This window comes from Amphiprion ocellaris, chromosome 7, assembly GCF_022539595.1.
Source record: "Amphiprion ocellaris isolate individual 3 ecotype Okinawa chromosome 7, ASM2253959v1, whole genome shotgun sequence".
NCBI lineage: Eukaryota > Metazoa > Chordata > Actinopteri > Pomacentridae > Amphiprion > Amphiprion ocellaris.
This window is the reverse complement of record NC_072772.1, coordinates 10,973,927-10,987,270: the sequence shown is the minus strand read 5'-3', so window position 1 is coordinate 10,987,270 and position 13,344 is coordinate 10,973,927. Positions and strand designations below refer to the sequence as shown.

The 13,344-nt window shown below is 40.1% G+C and overlaps 1 protein-coding gene across 1 annotated transcript in view; it reads left to right on the top strand.

Moving 5' to 3' along the window:
• The first annotated feature begins 870 nt into the window (after positions 1-870).
• The window catches only part of hip1 (huntingtin interacting protein 1), a 65,853-nt gene continuing 53,379 nt past the window's right edge, over positions 871-13,344 (top strand). Inside the window, exons 1-4 of the mRNA XM_055012119.1 lie at positions 871-1,175; positions 1,510-1,662; positions 3,951-4,119; positions 4,259-4,381. Coding sequence (XP_054868094.1) covers positions 4,265-4,381 — 117 coding nt within the window. The 5' untranslated portion in view covers positions 871-1,175; positions 1,510-1,662; positions 3,951-4,119; positions 4,259-4,264. The remainder of the gene's footprint in view (positions 1,176-1,509; positions 1,663-3,950; positions 4,120-4,258; positions 4,382-13,344) is intronic.

The following is a 13,344-nucleotide window of genomic DNA, read 5'->3' as shown; positions in this document are numbered from 1 at the left end:
GAACAGCAACGTTTGAAGACAAATACTGTGAGATCTGTAAATTCACCGCAGGTATTTACACACGGCACTTCTGGTTGTTGTGGATGCCCTTTTGTTTACATGGAGAGGTTTACTAACCATATTTGCTGCAGTTTTTTAGATTTGAAAAACAATCAGCAACAGAAGGCGAACGGGAAATGTCACCAACAACAATGTTTACAAGTGGGAATGACTTCAGGGTTAACGGAATGACAAGTCAGTCTTCATTTCAGGTCTTTTCTTGGATGATAGTGGCCTTGGTAAACTTTAAATAGCACTGAAATAGTTTTCAGAGATTTGGAGGTATGTTGATATGTCTTGACAAAACATTATGCCTGTTTTTATTTTTCCATTTTTATTTTAGCGTGTTTTAGTATGGTTGGTCTTTAGTTTGAACAAAACAACCCAAAACAACACATACATACACACACACATACACAAAAACATCTTCTGTGTCTATAATGTTCTCTGTGTTTTGCACTGTGTGTTTCTAATTTATTCTTGTACTGGCTTTATACTGTTTTTCACATTTGGAGTTGCTGTAACGGTCAACTTTCCCCACTGTGGGATCAATAAAGCCAGGGGTGGATCTACTGGGGTGGCATAGGTGGCAACTGCTACCACTAGAAGATGCCTTGCCACCCCGGCTGCCACTCCAGTTCTGAACAATCTAATTCAAAAATATGAAAGGTTGTGGCCGGCCGTAAAGAGCGAAAGTCCAGGAAAGACGAGTAACGAGTGAAATTCCGATGTCCGAGTGCTTTCGAATGCACCATGTAGACGTCACGTCCTGTACAGTCTATGCTGCTACAGATACGAGGCGACACGACCCCACTGAGGGGGCTGCTCTTAGACCTCACTCATGTGGATGACAGCTGGACTTCGGTGTGGCAGTGAGACACTAGTTAGACTGGGTTAGACTACATGCTAATATAACTGTTCACAATGTATTAAATGCTAATAGTGTCTAAATTCACATAAAGTGTTTGCTTGCGAGACGAGCCACGGTTTCCAGTGGACCTGAGCCTTGCTAATTTTTACTTATGTAGCTAGCTAATGTTAGAGAACAGCCACAGAAGGATGGTGGGGGATCGTCTGTGGAAGTTTTTATCCTTTTTTTTTTGGATAATTACAACCTGTGGTTCTGACAACAGACTGTAAGTCAAAAGAAATCACACATTCACTAAGACTTTACATGACATTAAAGTGTAACCAAACCCCCAGTCACACCAGGTTTTCATGCACTGTTTGAAAACTACATCCTGCTTGTTTAATGCTGTTTTTTTATAATTTTGGTGTCAAGGTCATAATAACACCAACATTGATGTGTTTCATCACAGTACAGTCATATCATTTAGTTTACAGCTGAAAAAACGTTTACATGTTAAGTATCTCTTTAAAGGTTTAAATTGTACACATCAGATTGCATCATAGTTAATAATGAAAATTATCAAAGGAAAAAACATAGTTCAGTCAGTGTGATTCTTGTAGGAGACAGTAAAGAATGAAGAGGAAGGGAACCACCAGCAGCTTTTCCCAGCCTAAAAGAAGAGAGGAGGAAGAGCATCCCAGAGAGGAGATGGAGGAGGAAGAGTTCAGAGAGAGAGAAAGAAATGAAGGCATGCAGAGCTCAGACAGAGAAAGGTAAATCAGAGACTCTCTCTGGTCCAACTGGTCCACATGCTATGAATATTGCTTCAGTATAATATATCTGAGTAAGAGGTACACCTGTTGCAATAATTACCTTGTAGTTAGTCTTTTAATTTTGAGGTGATAAGTAGATCCTTAATTCTTAGGAATATCCAAATATTGGAATTATAGAATTATTGTAAGAAATGTCTCAAATAAAGAGCATCAAAAAATAAAACCACAAATCTAAGACAATAAATAAAATGATCTGGACTCTGACTCTGTTCTAGATGAATTGATAATGTAATCATTGTGGCAAGCTGAACATAAGCATAGATCACACAAATGCAGATTTCCCAAAACAGTGCATAAGAGAGACATTGTCTAGTCTTAATCTAATTTGTTGCTAAATTTAAGAAACATTTTTAACATATCTAGCATTTGGTTTCTTCAAAGTGTATAAGGTTGACTTTATTTCAGTTTAAATCTTTTCCCCTTTCTGCTAGACATATCAAATCACATATTGTGATTGGCAGCTAATAAGAACAACTCATGTTTAGGATTGGCTGACAAATGCAAATGATATTTACTTATTTAACATACTTATTTCAGCAGTATTTGCGTCAATTTGATAACGCCTGCTGGTTGGTTTCATTCAAATCCATCATTGCATTTTTGAGTAATGTTGCTAACAGACAAACCAATGCCAATCATCACATAACTCTGCCAAGGCTCCGCCTCCTTGGCAGAGTGTATATATGTATATATATAAATATATATACATATATACAGTAAAATGTATCATTATGTGTCAAATTTGTTCATTCAGGCATATTGCTTGTGTCAGCAAGCTGTTTCCTGTTTTCTGTTACTTCTGGGACACACTTCTTAATAAAAAAAAAAAGAAAAACAAAATGTTGTTAAAGGGGTGTCTTATTCCATTTACCCTACAACTAATGGGGTTAAATAGGCTTTTGCAGTGAGGTGAAAAAAAAAGATTACTATCAAGTTTTTTTTTTAATGTGTAAAGATAAGTATGGGTAATAATTAAAGATAAATAATAAAATATTAAATGAAATACTTAAAACTAAATCATACAAATAAAAAAATCAAACATTAAAAGAAAGCTTCTTCACAGGGAATCCAGTGAATCCTTGGATTTGTTTAGTTTTCATACATATTTTTGCCAGCCGTAACATTTCCTCTAAATCAGTCAGTTTAATTTCCATAATTCATAACACTGTAGGGGCTTACTTTTAATATTTATTATAGTCAGGTACACTTGTGTTCCATATTATTTTGTGGGGTTTTAGTGCTTGAAATTTAAATTACTTGGGTAAATCCACACAATATATAGCAATTTTTATTTATTTAGCAATTTTATTTTATTTAGTGTGAATTTCCCTTGGGATTAATAAAATATCTATCTATCTGTCTGTCTGTCTGTCTGTCTGTCTGTCTGTCTATCTGTCTATCTCTCTATCTATCTATCTATCTATCTATCTATCTATCTATCTATCTATCTATCTATCTATCTATCTATCTATCTATCTATCTATATTTAACCAGGTTAGTCCCACTGAGATCAGCGATCTCTTTTACAAGGGAGACCTGACCAAGAGGGCAGCACCTTAATCACATTAAAAAACAATAAACAACAGCTAAAATTAACAACACAAAACTTGCTCATATATAACAGTTGCACACAAACAAGGTAGACTGCAATGATTTCACCAGAACTTTAAACTCATTTAGTGTAACAAGGGCTTGAAGTTGAAGTTGAGATTGTAGTTTACTCTAAGCATCAGGTACAGAAAACCTAAATGCTTTCTTGCACAGTTCAGATCGTACTTTGGGGAAGACAAACTGCAGAGTGTCCATAGATCAGAGATTGTGACTTCCATGTTTCCTTGATAGAAGACAAGACAAATAGGACGAAACAGTACCCAGAATGGTTCTGTAAATAAACACATACCAATGACTAAAGATGTCCAGTTAACTTTAGAATAGAGCACACAGTGGTGAGTAAGGGGACCACATTTGATAATGAATCTCAGTGCCCCATGGTACACACTATCCAACATGCTAAGACAATTAGCAGAAGCAATGTAGTGCTTTAACCTAATATTTGATCTTATTAGGTAAATTCGTTTGTCAATCTTTTTTTTTTTATTATTCTAAAGCACTGTGGCACAGGGGCTTTTGCTTTAAATGTGCTATATAAATATCTCGACTTGCCCTCAATATATTGCCACATATTGTATGTCTGAATTATTCGCATTTTCTCCCATTGTACGTATTAGTGTGTTTTATTGTGAAGAGAGGAAGTGGGGTGTCCTCCTGCAGTAGCTTCCTCCAGCTTCACTCTCCTGCCCGCTGCCTGCTGTCATTGACTGGGTGTTGGACTACAGACCAAATGCTCCAGTGAACGGAGCGACGAGTCCAGCGCAGCATGGACGGCTGCCCGCCATAGTTGGTGCTGCTTTTATTCTAACATTTCACAGCTCGGCCTGCTTATCGGCTGAAAGCTTTTTTTCTTCTTCTTCTTCTTTTCTTTTGTCGCTGCTGCTGCCGCCGCTGTGTGTGTGTTTTTTTTTTGTTTCTGTCACAGACGACAATGGATCGAGTGAAGAGCTCCATGCAGCAAGTCCCCAACGCGATCCCCAAAGTGATCCGACGGACCGGAGGGGCGAGCAGCCTGGAGCTGGAGAAGGAAAACTTCGAGAGAGGGCAGGTAGGGAGCACAGAGGGTCGTTTTATTCTCATTATAATAACATTATTCTGCTGGCAGCGTGGGATGGGGGTCCTGGCTGAGAGCCGCTTTATGTGGTGGGAGGATTATAAGCATGTCAGGCTGCTGGTTGTCAGCTAAACTCAACAAGGAAAGTGACACACACAAACCACATCTTTGCTTTGGATGTGACTCAGTGGTGACAGTTTTGCTCCCACTGTGTCTGATCTGCATTATTATTATTATTATTATCATTGAGGCTTTCCCAGATGTCTGTGTGTGATCAGCAGATGAAGCTGAGTCCACTGTACAACAAAAGAGCTGTTGAAATGTGGGTCAGTGGCCTTTTTGGATCCAGATAACTGCACTGTTTGGAGTATATCTGCAGCAGAGGGAGGCCGACTGGAGCCTCCATGGAGCTGCTAGTCTTCTGCTGAAGGCCTCTGGTCCAGTGATGGAGATGATCTGGGAAGTGATTGACTGGATGTTTGTTGTCATTACTTTTATGGCTGCTGATGAATAATGAATGTCAGGGCTATATATGACTCCCAGTGAGCATATGTTTGCATGTAGGCTGCTGTTATGCTGTGGATCCCGCTTCCTTCCTGCTTGGTGGTCTCACCCTCCCCACTCCTGGCTCCCCCAGACCAGGCATAGGGGAGGAGGGGGGGGAGAAAGTAGGTCAGATGAATCCAGGCAGCCCAAACTGCTGTGGCAGCGCTGCAAAATGCCTCTCCCCGTCCACGGCGCCTGCTAAACTCGGACGGTACGGTCAACACAGCCCTAAATGTGCACAGCAGGTATTTGGCAGCCCTGTGTTCAGTTTTGCACCCCTCCCTCCCTGCCTCCCTCCCTCCTCTTCATCTCCCATTGACCCTCCATGGCTCTTCTCCCCACATCATCCCACCCACCCTCTATCTGGGACGGTAGCAGCGTGGATTATTGGAGGTGGGGAGGGACGCATGCGTGGGTTTATGTGTCCCGAGCCGAGCCTGGTCACTGGGTCACTGTCAGGCTCCTGAGATCACGGCTTCTGCAAGTGTGTCAAGGTAAAAGTGTTTCTGGAGTCTGAGGAGAAACGTGTGTGAGAGGACGAAGGCTTTTAGTCCCGCTCTGATGGCTTTATGCGTCTGCTGTCAATTGAAGCAAAGAGCTTTGTTCTTCAGCTCCTGCCATTAAGGAGGATGAAAAAATTCAGGCAAGACGAAACAAGCCCCAGTTTGATTTTTCTATTAGCAGTCAGTCTTCCTACATGAGTAGCCTGCAGCGTGACACCTTCATCTGTTTAGGTCTTCATACCAACAGTGCCGGCTTCTCCTCTGTAATGCTCTAACAGTGTATTTAGCTGGGTTTTTAAGGTTTATATCCCATGTTTCCTTTATTTCTCGTGGCTGATTTTTGACTAGAGATCCAGAGCTGTGGCAGGAGGTGCAAGAATCAATGAATCTGCTGTCTGCTTTACAGGGGATCAACGGGAGATAATCTCATCTGATCTGTTGTGCTGTAAAGCTGCCTAAATCTGCTGGGCGGCTGCTTTCACCTCCTCCATAGAAAACCAACTGTCTGCCCGCTTGTCTGTCTGAGATTTTTAGACCTCTCGCCTTTTCCACCATAAAATACGTTCCCTCAGTCCTTTTGATGTTTATAGTAACAAACCCGTGTGCTGCATTATTCATGTGTCTGGCTTTAGAGCTGCAGCCAAGGATTGTTTTCATTTCTTGTTAGTGTGCTGGTTTTTCTCAATTAATCAGCTCAATGAGTGAAAAATAATTACGTGTAGATCGACTAATCAATTGAGCAAGTAATTCTTTCAGCTCCGGAGCCTCTTTATGATCGCTTGCAATGGATTTGGAGAAGTTCAGCAGTGTAAAGACACACTAAGTTAAACACTGGCTGCTCATGTGAATTCCTACATTGGCTTTCAAACTACATGCCTATATATCCATGTTGTGTTCAAAATCCTCTCTGTCCGTGGGTCCGGGTTATAAAAAGCATGAGCTGGAGCAGCCAGAGAGCGCACAGCACTTGCTTTTAATGACATGTTTAGCCTCATAATAGCAGCTGACTCTTTAATTTAGGGGGGATTTAATCTTTGGTGTGTTTGTCTCCGAGCGTCATGGCATGTTTTGGTTTCAGTGTTAAATTGCATTCTCAATAGCCGTAAGAAAACCAACGAGTAAATAACAAGCTGAAGCATTTTTATAATCTTTATCTTCAGGCTCCAGAATGTCAGCGATGCCAGCTCCCAGTCTGCGAGCTGTCAGAGGCCAGAGGAGGTTTTTCATTTGAAAGCTGGTGGAGGTAGTAATCTTTGGACCCCTATGAGCCATAATTAGTGCCTGTGGAAAACTTCTGGGGCACCAGTTCCTCAGCTGGGATGTGCAGCGTGAGCCACTGAGTGACACCACATTGTGTGTTACATAATTAAGGCCTTAAAATTAGACTGCCAGCCTCCTCCTTCCACTTCACTTGTCCATACTGAGGGCGCTCCTGTTTGCGTCTGTAATTGAATGCATGTGTGTTGGCGTCACTCTGTACGAGGGCTGGGACCAAATATCAGAAATGTGTTGTATCACTTCATCTTGTGGTACTTTATTGGTACACTGGTGCCAAATATCTTTTTTTTTTATTAATGTTCTGAACCGTCAATCCAGCTGGTGGATTTGAAAAGCACGCCGTCCATGAGGAAATTGCCTACATTACACCATTAATCACATCCACAATCTGTAAAAACAGAAAGAATCATGAGATTTTCCCCTTTTCCTGCAGTCTTTGAACTACTCGTCTTTTATACGCCGCTCTGTTGGGAAATTTAATCAAATCTAAGCTGAAAATTTTAATATTTGATCAAGATAACTTAAAGAATTTTTAAATGCAATACTGCATGCCACATTTTTACAAAATGCCCCAAAAATAAACTATTTGCTCTAACTGTAATCTTTAAAATACAAAGAATTCTGTGCTCCGTTGCGCAACCGAGAAGTCATCAGTTACTTGGCTGTGATGAACAGTTGTGTGACAAAGATTCAATGACTTTTCAGCTGAACTAGGCTGAACTGCAGGCTATGTTAATACAGAGCAGATAGAAGACAAATATGAAAACAAATTTAGAACCCTAAATATTAAGATATCTAGAGTATGTAGAGTCACTGGAGTTTCCAGTATTTGTAACACCTGCGGACACCTTTAAAATGTTGTGCATGTTGGTCCCAATTTTTTTCCCCTATTTTTGTATAAGTAATCAATGAAGTTTAACTTTCTTTAAAAAATATATACATATATATATATATATGTATATATGACATTATACATGTATCATGCTGCACAAAAGAGATTTCTGAGTTCTCTCTCCTTCTAGCCAAAGTTGTGCTGTTTCCATAGAGATGCAGAACTTTGTATTCCAGTGAAAAATGAACCCACAGTCAGTTAACATGTGACAGGTGCCAAAAATGAGCAGGAACTGTTTGAGGTTCTGAGGCTTAAAACGGCATTCTAAATAGATTCCCATAAACAGTCAGACCTACCAGAGTGGCTGCTTCATGACTATTGGCAGGGCAGCTGCTTCTGCTCGTACATAAAGCATTGTGTTGCTACAGAGTCTTCAGCTGTAAGGGAGCGTACTTGTTTGGTACAGACCACAGCAAAAACCATAATTTTTATGTTTCTAATTGGATATGAACTGGAAAAGTGGCCATTCTGACTATTCTGGTGACTTATTATTATTGCAGTAACTGTCAAAACAATCACAATACAATAGTTGTGCATATCATTAGGTCCTCTTACTTGCAAAACATCTTGAGGTGCTATCTGACTCAAAATGCAAATATACATGTTTTACATCACATTTTATATCTGTTTTTATCAGATAAGTAGAGGTACTGTATAATCTTCTCTCATACCTCATGGCAACTGCAGAAATATCCCCTGGGGTGCTTTGTTGTGAACCACTGTTTACCAGTTTATGTGGCGCTGCACTAATGGCCTGCCCTCATCCTGCTGCCCTGCGCCCGCTGTTAGCTCTGTTTGGTTCCCTGGCAGCTGTGGAATTCAGAGGAGGAGCAGGTCTATGGCCCTCGGGCGTAAGCAGGACTCAGCAGGGCGGACGTAGACAAGCATTTTTATAATCACCCTGTCTTTCAACCCCTCTCTCTCCTGTCTTTTGTCTCTTTACTTTGCTCCGTTCTTCTCAACTCCATCGCTCATTGTCTCGAATTCTCGTTGCCTTCTTTTTACATCCTGCCATTCAAAACGCAGGGAAGTTATAGAGGGATATCCGCATACATCAGGTACACACTCAGACAAGCATGCAAGCCTGAAAGTGAGACCATTAAAAGCACTGAGGCAGCAGAAACAGCAGGCGGCGGTTTATGGCCTCATTGCACTGGCTGTGCGTGGGACAATAGAGCTGGACATGAGTGACAAGTTAGTAAGTGGAACAAAGTGCACCGATGAGTTCCTGGCGGCAGCAACAATGCTTCTGAATCTACAGATTGTTTTGGAGTTCTCGTCTGTGTTTTACAGCACAGCAAAGCAGAAGGGGAGGAAGACAGAGATGGAGTGGTGCTTTTTGTTTCGCAGGTCAAAAGTCAGACTGAAACCTCCATCAGGGGTGTAAGTGTGTGGTATGCAAATGAGGCTGCTGCAACATGAGTGACCTTATTTTAACTAACCATCAAAGTACATACAGTCCTCAGTGATGTGGCAATAAACATTCTGCACTGACTAAGGCTGACAATATGGTTGGAATAAATATTGCCGTATTAATATGTATATTTTCCTGCAACAGTTACAGCAACAGGTCTACATTGCTTCAGGCTCTTCATTTTTCTCAGTTTTTGCTTACTTGCTTGAATTGATTAACTTGTACAATAGAAAATTTACATTGAATGATTATGATCAGGACGTAATCTGATAACACTGAATTATTGCGCAGCCCTTGTACTCAACATACAAGCACACGTGGATGGTTGTTTAGTCATCATGTTCAGAGTGAAAATGAAAGCATATTTATGGCCAAAATCATCCCGAAGGTCAAACATTTAGCCTGATCGATGTCAGAGCAGACAATGAGCATGTTGCATAAAATCACACTAAGTTAATGATGAAGACGTGGGTGGTAGGTTTCAGTATTATTGAAGAGAGTTCCATTTGTTGAATAATTCATAGACATTATTTGGCCTTTTCACTGCTGTTGGTGGACTTGATGTAAACTCCCACTGTCACCACTCACCCACAGACTCTTGTATTTGAACTAAATGCTTGAACGGAGTCACTCGGAGACGTAAAGTCATTTTTTTCTAAAGAACATGTTGTAACTATTAAATGAGGGGAGGATTCATTGACTTTAGTGGACTTTAACCCCTTTTAGCTCATTTGCTCACAAGAGACTGTGTTTTTGCTTTGAAACTCGTGAACTACTTAATACAACAAGCTGTACTGAAGTCATACTCTGTGACTGGATATAAAGATGGACGGTGCTTTTAAATGTCACTGTCTTGGCAGTGCCTGACTGTTCCTAACTCCTGACTAGTCCAAATAAGAGGTGGAGTAGAACTGAGGTGGACCATGCAGGTGTCATCATTATTGTAACTGTCTTAATTATGTGTAACATTAGACCTTAATATAACTTAAATGAGCAAGTTTTATAAAATTCCACCAACGTACCGTTTTCATAAACAAGGAAATTAACTTTAGAGACCACAACTGTTAATAGTTCTAGGCTGTAAATATGTTTATTTCTACTGTAAAGTTGGACATTTTAACATGGACGTCTATATGAATTGGCTCATTGTTTTTCTTTTGGAGCCAACCTCAAGTGGACATTTGAGGAACTGCAGTTTTGACACTTTTTCTCAACCCTGGAGGTTGCCATTTGGTCATACCTTTTAGGAAATATTTAACCTGAGGTATATGACCCATTTTCCATTTCTTAAATAAAGACAGACTTTAATTTTTAACAGAACTTAGGACTCTGCACTCAGATTGCTCTGCTGCTTTGTAATGAAGCATAAAACAATCTTCACATGTAAACAGACTAAGATTTAGAGCATGTCATGACATCAGTATGGGAGGAGGTTTGTGACGTTGGATAAGTAAACATCTGTCTTCAGCACAAAGGTGGAACTTCATCTACACAAGTAACACATTCCAGAAAGTCAGCACCATCTTAATGTTGATAGGTTAATAGACTTTTTTGACTTGTCACAGCAGAGAAAGAGCAGGTACATATCAGTGGTGGCTGCATTCCTCTCAGAAGAGTCTTGTTTTTGTGGATCTGGGTCACTGTTGTGTCTCACTGGGACACTTAATGCAACTGAGCCTTCATGAATACACCTGTGCTTTCCACACTTTGACAGAATGTCTGCTGTTGAAATGATCTATTGGAAATGAAAAGGTGTTGGAGAGAAGATGGCACAGAGTGGACGCTGACCACACAAAACAGCCTGCCTTTATTAAATTGCACTTAGTCAGCATTTGTTTAACCTGTTTATTCTGACAAAACAAAAAAAGTACTTTACTTTTCAAACAGACATCAAATGCAAGGGGACTTGATTTAAAATGAGATGAAAAAAAGCTGCATTACATTGCAGATATCTGCATCTGTGTGTCTTTTATGTCCATGTTTGCCTTGTGATGGTTGCTTTCAGGCAAAGAAAATGTATTTTTGACTCATGTACAGTCCAAATTTCTTACTGTTGGACTCAGCACAAAGGGAAATAAATCAAAGTTATCCAAACTGAATAAATATATACTAAAGAAGTCACTTTATATTCAAGCAAACTCTCTAGTTTTTCCAGTATTTCTAATATTTTTCAGTGTCATGTCCCAGGGAACAAGTAAATCATGTCGGAATATAAATTTCCTGAACTATTTCTATTCATTCAGGAATTATTGGAGACTCTCTGCTCAGACATTTCCTGGTTATTGTTTTTTTCACTACCTGCTAGAATTTACAATAAATATCTGACCTGCTTCCTCATCCCAGTTGGTATGTTTCCAAAATAAATAACACAGAAATCCAAATCAAGCTTTAAGCTTATGATTAATCTGAACTCTCACCATGTCGACCCTGCAAGAATAAACATTAGGACATTTGGATGCACCCAAAGCATATAAAAATGACACACAATCCTGCGTTCTAAAACACTGACCAAGCTCAGGTTTGATGCTTTGTGACTTTTTATTTTTAGCGTTATGAAAACCCTTCAAGTGTTCTTCCAGGTGCAAGAGCAGTTTTCTTTTAAATACTTTATGTACGTGAGTTGGGACGAGGGTTGAACGCAGGACGTGTCCTTTATCCCAGGTGGGTAGACTGTATACGAATGAGACAGAGTGGGATCGTTGTATGTGAGAAATGCTCTGCCCTCGGCAAAGGGCCCACGCCGTACCAGGATGTGAAGAGACTCGGTGGAAAATAGCCGGCATTGTTTGGAGACAGACTGTAGAGCAGCCTGGAGGTATAGTGCCCAGCCCCAGTGGTCTAATGAGCAGCGTATTGATTATCGTGGCTGGCCTGGCCTCGCTCGGTCAGCTGATGTCCTGTGATTGTAGAGAAAAGCCTGGCCTGGATTTAAAAATGGATCTTGTGGGTTCATTGTTCCTCTGTGGCTTCAGGCTGTCTCTGTGTCTTCTGTCTGGTCATGTAACCCCAGACTGACTCCACAATGCTGAGATCAGACCTCATCCTTGTTCTGCTTGTCACTGAAGATGCTTCTTTGTGAATGTAGCTGCACGTTTTATTGTTGTCAGGCTGCAGAATAAATTTGGGACAATCAGGCGCCTCCCTAATGGTGTTTTGTAGTTGATAAAAATCTAAATGCTCTGTACTGTACATACCCTGGCTTGTTTATTAAGTATAAATATGCAATCTAGGGTTTTTCCAGGCTCAGAATGGCATGTGTGACAATCGGCATTATCTGTCCGAGTACAGTAGTCTGAGCATGTTTTACCTTGTTTGACTTAAATATATGCAATTTCTTGTTTTTTTCAGACAATTAGATAAACATATCTGTTCATTATTCTCCATTAATTAAGGAAACTTGTTTCAAAATTGATCGTTTATATAGAGGTTTTTTTTTATCTATTTGGTGCTCGCTAAAACCTCTTTAGGAAGTCTCAAAACATCCTCTATGTAGTTACCGTAGAAACCTTGCAATCTAAGGTAGCTGAGCCACATATTCTATTTGTAAGAACCTTATCATATATATGTTTATGATTGAAATAATAATAGTTTAAAAAATTGCTTCCCAAGAGATGTCAATTCAACTGTACTGTCATTATTAAGCTGTACTGTTAGTGAACTGCCTTGTATTGGAATCTGTCTCTAGTATTTCTCCCCCGTTGTGTTTCTAAAAGAGGATGGCAAAGCCTTGAGAAACTCCTCTACACAGCTGCTGTGTTGGGCTACAGTAGAGTTTATAGGCGACACCTAATACAGCAGCCACTGAGTGCATATTTATGGTTTATTGTAGTTGATAACACACATTTATTGATGTTGGGTTGTGTTGAGTCGCACAGACATAGTTCTCCTTTCCAGCATGCAGTTTGAACAGCATTTAATCATAACAGATACACTGGACATAGTACAAGTTCCCATCTTGATAATCAACAGGGTGTTCTGCAAGTAAAGCCCAGCAATCGAGCATTTGTTCCAAGCAGGCCAAAGAACTGATCTTATAGGTGATGGTTTCTGCCTCCACAAGGGAAGCAGAGGTTTGAGGTGGTGGGAGGAAAAGTTCCAGCCAAAAAAATGTAGTGAATTGTGTTAAATCAGATTTAGAAACTTTATAGATTTTTTTTCCAAGAGGCTTAAATGTGTGAAACCAAGAGTTTTTTTTTTTTGTTTTTGTTTTTTTACCAGCTGAGTAGAAATACTGATGCTATTGCTAACACAATGGCTCTGTTCAGTTCAAGTGTAACCAGTGACAGTGCAGCAGCATGCAAAGTGTAACCATCATGTGGTTTTC